Source organism: Stegastes partitus, unplaced genomic scaffold (genome assembly GCF_000690725.1).
Source record: "Stegastes partitus isolate 25-593 unplaced genomic scaffold, Stegastes_partitus-1.0.2 Scaffold2152, whole genome shotgun sequence".
NCBI classification, from domain to species: Eukaryota; Metazoa; Chordata; class Actinopteri; family Pomacentridae; genus Stegastes; species Stegastes partitus.
Window position 1 is genome coordinate 97,174 of NW_007579883.1, and position 5,718 is coordinate 102,891.

General features: G+C 41.3%; 1 protein-coding gene across 1 annotated transcript; it reads left to right on the forward strand.

Moving 5' to 3' along the window:
* Positions 1–577: 577 nt before the first annotated feature.
* Positions 578–5,386, forward strand: dnaaf4 (dynein axonemal assembly factor 4; the record flags this gene model as incomplete). Its single annotated transcript, XM_008304171.1, has 8 exons — positions 578–700; positions 1,981–2,128; positions 2,610–2,743; positions 2,838–3,018; positions 3,090–3,238; positions 4,701–4,813; positions 4,904–5,057; positions 5,281–5,386. Coding segments are annotated over exons 1-8 (1,108 nt in total), but the record flags the coding sequence as incomplete, so codon positions are not given.
* Positions 5,387–5,718: the final 332 nt, after the last annotated feature.

The following is a 5,718-nucleotide window of genomic DNA, read 5'->3' on the forward strand; positions in this document are numbered from 1 at the left end:
TAAAAACAGAGCTGTATAAAAGCACTTAAAAGTTATTACCATTCCAATTATTATATTTATATAAATATTACAGTAATCATTGTTGTTATTGTTATGACTGTGATATTCTGATTTGTGTTATTGTTCTTTTATACATTTCTTTTTAGCTTTCTCAATCATTTTAAACTATTTCAACGATACAAAACGATCTACGAAATTTACGTTTTGAAGGGCAAACAGATGATAAAAAAAATAAAAGATGCATTTATGGGATGCATTTTGTTTCAGTGTCGTGAAAATAATCCACAGTTTACTGATTTGTCCTTTTTGGAGTTTAGAAAAGATCAAGAAAACTGCAGATTTTGTTGCAACTCCTAATTCAGACTTTTCAGACACACGTGAAGGCAGCACACTGTCTACAGTCGCCATAGCAACATGACGCTGTGCTGATGATGCCTTCCAGGACCGTGTGTCGCTGACGTTTTTGACATCAAAACACCGATATTTATCAATTTATATTTAATTTAACATCGACAAGCAACCGGCTGCCGGTGCTCCTACAGCCAGCGGGCCGACACGGAGGAGAGCTGAGCCCAACATGCCGTTACTCGTGTCGGATTATTCCTGGACCCAAACAGACTCCACCGTTTACATTAACGTGCCGCTAAAAGGAGCCAAAGCCAGGAATGTGGACATAGTTTGTACGGAGGAATACCTCAAGGTAAAATGATCAAACAGCAAAAGACTGTGATCGTTTTTACTGTCTGCTAGAGTTACGTCTTTCATGTACGTCGCTTTGTCAACAATAATACTCGCTGCAGCTTCCCAGTCGGCAGTTTCGATGCTTTCTTCGCATCTGGACCACAATATTACATGTAGACAAGTAAAAAAAAAAAAAAAAAACTGGATTGCATTATGGCAGAGAGAGTTAAAAAAGGTAAACAATTTCGGACTTGTGAAACCTCTGTTCGCTTTGTGAGAGTGTAAATAAACTGAGATCACATATTGTGGTTGAAGTTTCTGCACCTTGTTCATTTGTGAAGAAAGCAGTGAAATCTCTCTGTTTTGCATTTTTGTCAGGTTTCACAAATGTAAAAGTGGATTTCACACCGCACTAGGGGTTCACTTAATCGTCTAATATGGATTTACGTCATCTAAATTTGCGGAAAATTGAGAATTTGTGGATCTTTTTCCCTAAATAGGATGCTGAGTTCAGGGTCAAGCGCACATCCGGGTCACAAAGCTAAAGCTAACTGGCTGCTTGCGTAAAAGTAAGCTAGCCGCCGATGTATTTTATTTTTTTTCTTAAAGCTTAAAATTAATTTAAACGTTCTTACCTTGTTCCGTGGGTATTTTCTAAATCCTTAAAGACTCGTAAAGCAACTTGAATGAGAAAAACTTTCGGAGAAACACACTATCCGGCCTTCTACGTTCGCTAGCTAGTACTTGATTCAGGGAGCCGACGGCCGCCATCTTTGTTTTTCCGGAAACACTTTCCCAATTAGGAGAATCTGTGACTATATTTTTAAATATTTTTTTAAGGCTAAAAAGAAACCCTACAGCTGAACAGGGTAAACATTGTAAACAATGAAATGTACCGAGTTGATTACACAAAGGCAACAAAATTTATTTACAACAAATTATTTGAATGCACAAATGTGGTATTATTTTTTAGATTTTGGTCCTTCTACAAAACCAGAATCACAAGATGACTGTACATTTTTGGGACCTGTTAGTCTTGACCCAGGACTTGTGACTAACTATTCTAAACATGGAACTTTTTGGTCTTGATTTGAGACACGACTTGCGAGTTGTTGGTCTTACCTTGGGACATGACCAGGGACTTGTTGGTCTGGTCTTGTCATGACCCAGGAACTGACTTGCGTCTTGATTGGGGACTTTGTTGTCCTAAATTGGGACTTAAGCTAGGAACTCGTATGTTTTGACCATGAACTTGACTTGAGACTTGTTAGTCTTGACTTGTACATCATGTTTTTACAGGTGAGTTTCCCTCCGTACCTGTTTGAATCCTTCCTGTTTGAACCTGTTGATGAAGACAGAAGCTCAGCGAAGGTTGGAAATGGAGTCGCTCTCATCAGTTTACCAAAGAAGACCAACAAACACTGGCAGCAGCTGATGATAAACACAAGTAAGAGTCACTTCTTTATGTTTAGTATCGAGTTACTGATATTGTACATATTATGTAGCTACTATAGTTCTGTATACTGAGTCTTATGACCATATTTTCATATTATTTCATATTTATGTAGGATTCTGCTCTTTGACTGAAATTTCTCCTCACAGCCTAGCCTTCATGGCATCATTAAATATAAAGCTGTATTCACTGAAAGCAAAAATTGCCTCCACCCAAACAAACATTTTTGCATCGTTTCTGAAATAACATCAAGTCAGGCAGCAGCTCACATGGACTTTCAGCATAGCAGTTTTGCACCTTTTAAAAGCAGAGTTCTTTCTTATCCTGCATAGACTTTAAAGCAGCATTATCTGATGTTTATTCTGGCCTTATCTATGTTGTGTCTGCTCTGATACAATCTGATTTTGACAGTTTTGTGGTCGCTCAGACTATAGAGCTTAACCTCAAAGAAGCCACTCAACAAAATGTGTTTCAGACGATAAAGAAAAGAACAAGGAGATCAGAGAGAGGGCTCTGCTGAGATACCAGGAGAAGCTTTCTTCAGAATCTAGACAAAAAGCAGAGAAACAGCAAAAAGAGAAAAAATATGCTCTGGAGACAATGATGAAGGTAACACTTTGTAATAACAAATGTCCAAACGTACCACCAATTTCTGCTCTGAAATCTAGTTGGACTTATAACAGTGTGTTGTACATGGTGTCAGCTTGAAAAGGAGGAAAGAGAGAGCATCCAGAAGATGAAGGACACAGAGCGAGAGAAAACCACGGCAGAGCTGGAAGCCTGGCAGCAGAAAACTGAGGAAGATAAACTGAATCAGAGAGGAAATCCAAACCAACAGAGAGCCGGTAAAGAGAGGCGGGAAATCAAACCGTCAGTCAATCTGGGTGAGTGATGTCCTGGTGATCATTGCTGCTCCAACACTGGCTGATTTTAATAAACTTATTCCTGCGTTTAGACCAAAAAAAAGTCAACAGTGAAGCAAAGAGCAACAAAAAAAAAGCCGACCTGCCTCCTCCGAGAATCAGCGGAAACATTCAAATCACTTTCACACCACGAGTTTTCCCAACAGCCCTCAGAGAGTCCAGAGTGGCGGAGGAGGAAGAGGTGAGCTCCTTTCTGAGCAGTGAGCATGAATCACAAATTCATTCTTAAATACACAAACAGCAATCCAAATGAATGTAAAGCAATTTACAGGCAAATACTTCACACTTTGGGTAATATCAGTGTTTCACTTCTACAGTTGAGACCAAAAGAAGAACAGACCTAAAATGCATCATATTTTCAAGTAAATCTTGCCTTGTAAAGACTTGATGGTCTTAACTGGGGGCATGAATTAGGACTTGTTAGTTTTGACCTGGGACTTAACATGAGACTGATAGACCCAGAATTAAGACATTCTAGTCTTGACTTGAGATTTGTTGGCCCAGATTTGAGACTTTTTAATCCTGACTTGAGGATTGACTAGATTTTTGTTAGTTTCAACCTGGGACTTAATTTGGGACTTGTTGGTCTTGACACGGAACTTGACTTAGGACTTGTCCTACGACTTGTTAGTCTTTACTTGGGAATTGCTAGTCTGGATGTGGGATCTGACTTGGCACTTGCTGGCCTAGAACTGTGACTTGACATGGGACTTGTTAATCTTAGCTTGGGACTTGACTTGAAACTTGTTGGGACTTGGGACTTGCTAGTCTGGACCTGGGACCTGACTTACGACTTGTTGGCTTGTTGACTTGCAACTTGACCAGGAACTTGTTGGTCTTGACATAGGACTTGATTTGAGACATGGCAGTTTTGACTTGAGACTTGACTAATAACTTGTTGGTCTTGCTATGGGTCCTTGCTTGATATTTGCTAGTCTAGACCTGGAACCTGACTTGGGATTTGATGTGGGATTTGTTGGGCTTAACTTGGGACTTGCTAATCTTGACCTGGGACCTGACTTACAACTTGTTGGTCTTGACTTGCAACTTGACCAGGAACTTGTTGGTCTTGACATAGGACTTGACTTTAGACTTTGCTAAGAAGTTGTTGGTCCTCACTTGATATTTGCTAGTCTGGAACCTGACTTGGGATTTGACTTGGGATTTGTTGGTCGTAGCTTGGAATTTGACTTGGATCTTGACCTAGGACCTGTTGGTCTTAACTTGGTACTGGCCAATCTGTACCTAAGACCTGACTTGGCTCTTGTTGGCTGAGGACTGGAACTTGACAAGTGCTAGTCTGAACCTAGAACCAGGACTTGAGATTTGACTTGGGACTTTTTGGTCCTGGCTTGGAACTTGATAGCTTCGCTGAGAATTGGGACTTGACTTGGAACCTTTTGGTCTTGGCTTGCAACCTGACAAGGAACTTGCAGTGTCTTAACTGAGGACTTGACTTGACATTTGATAGTCTGGACCTGGGACCTGACTTGGCAGTTGTTGGCAGAGACTTGGGACTTGACATGGAACTGGTGGTCTTGACTCAGGACTTGAAGGACCTGTTTTTTCTCTGTAGATCAGTAATATTTGTATGTTACAGGACAAAAGACACACGTGTATAATTTTTCCTTTAAACCAACCAGTGGCTGAACAAACAAGCTGAAGCCAGACGAACCGTGAACTCGGAGCTGGTGGAGGAGCTGAAGGACCTGACGGAGGAGCAGAGGAACCCCGACTGGCTGAAGGACAAAGGAGAGTGAGTGAATCCAGAACTCTGATCTGTTTACCTGTATACATATTTATTATATTTGAACCCTGGAGTCACTAAAAGGACTTTCTCCTGCAGTAAATGTTTTGCGAGTGGCGACTACCTGGGAGCAGTGAACGCCTACAGTCTGGCCATCAGACTCAACAGGAAGATCCCTGCTCTGTATTCAAACAGGGCTGCGTGTCACCTGAAGTTAAAGAACCTTCACAAGGCCATAGAAGACGCCTCTCAGGTGTGTGTTCACCTGTTATTTTAAATATTCCCTTCAGTATTCTATCAAGTCTATAAAGTACCTGGTAGCTGCTCCCCTACATCTCTGCTGTGAATAACAAACATTTTAAAGTCACTTCAGCCGTTTGGTTTCTGTACACTCTGCTCTGTGAATGTGCTGATATTAAAGCTGTATTGATTATAGATTTGATGCAGATTATTGATAAATGTCTGTGTCCCTGCAGGCTCTTGATCTGTTGACTCCACCAGTCGCAGCAAATGCAGCCGCCAGAGCAAGAGCCAGCGTCCGCAGAGGATCTGCTTTCTGCCAGCTGCAGCTCTACACAGAAGGTCTGTTAGTGGCAATGATTCGATAAGGCACTTTAAATGACTTGTTCAGAACTAGACTTTGGACTTGTCGGTTGCAACCTGACTCAAGACTTCTTCTTCTGGGCACAAAAATTGTTGTTGAATTTGGATGTCAGTTGGGAAGTATTGTTCTTGACTTGGGGCTTGACTTGGGGCTTGACTTGGAACTTGCTGGCCTAGATATGGGACTCGGGGCTTGCTGTTGACTTTGTACATGCTGTTCTTGTCACTAAACTTGCTGGCCTGGATTTGGGACTCAGGACTTGCTGTTTTTTGACTCAGAGATGTTGGTCTTGACTTGGGACTTGTTGAGC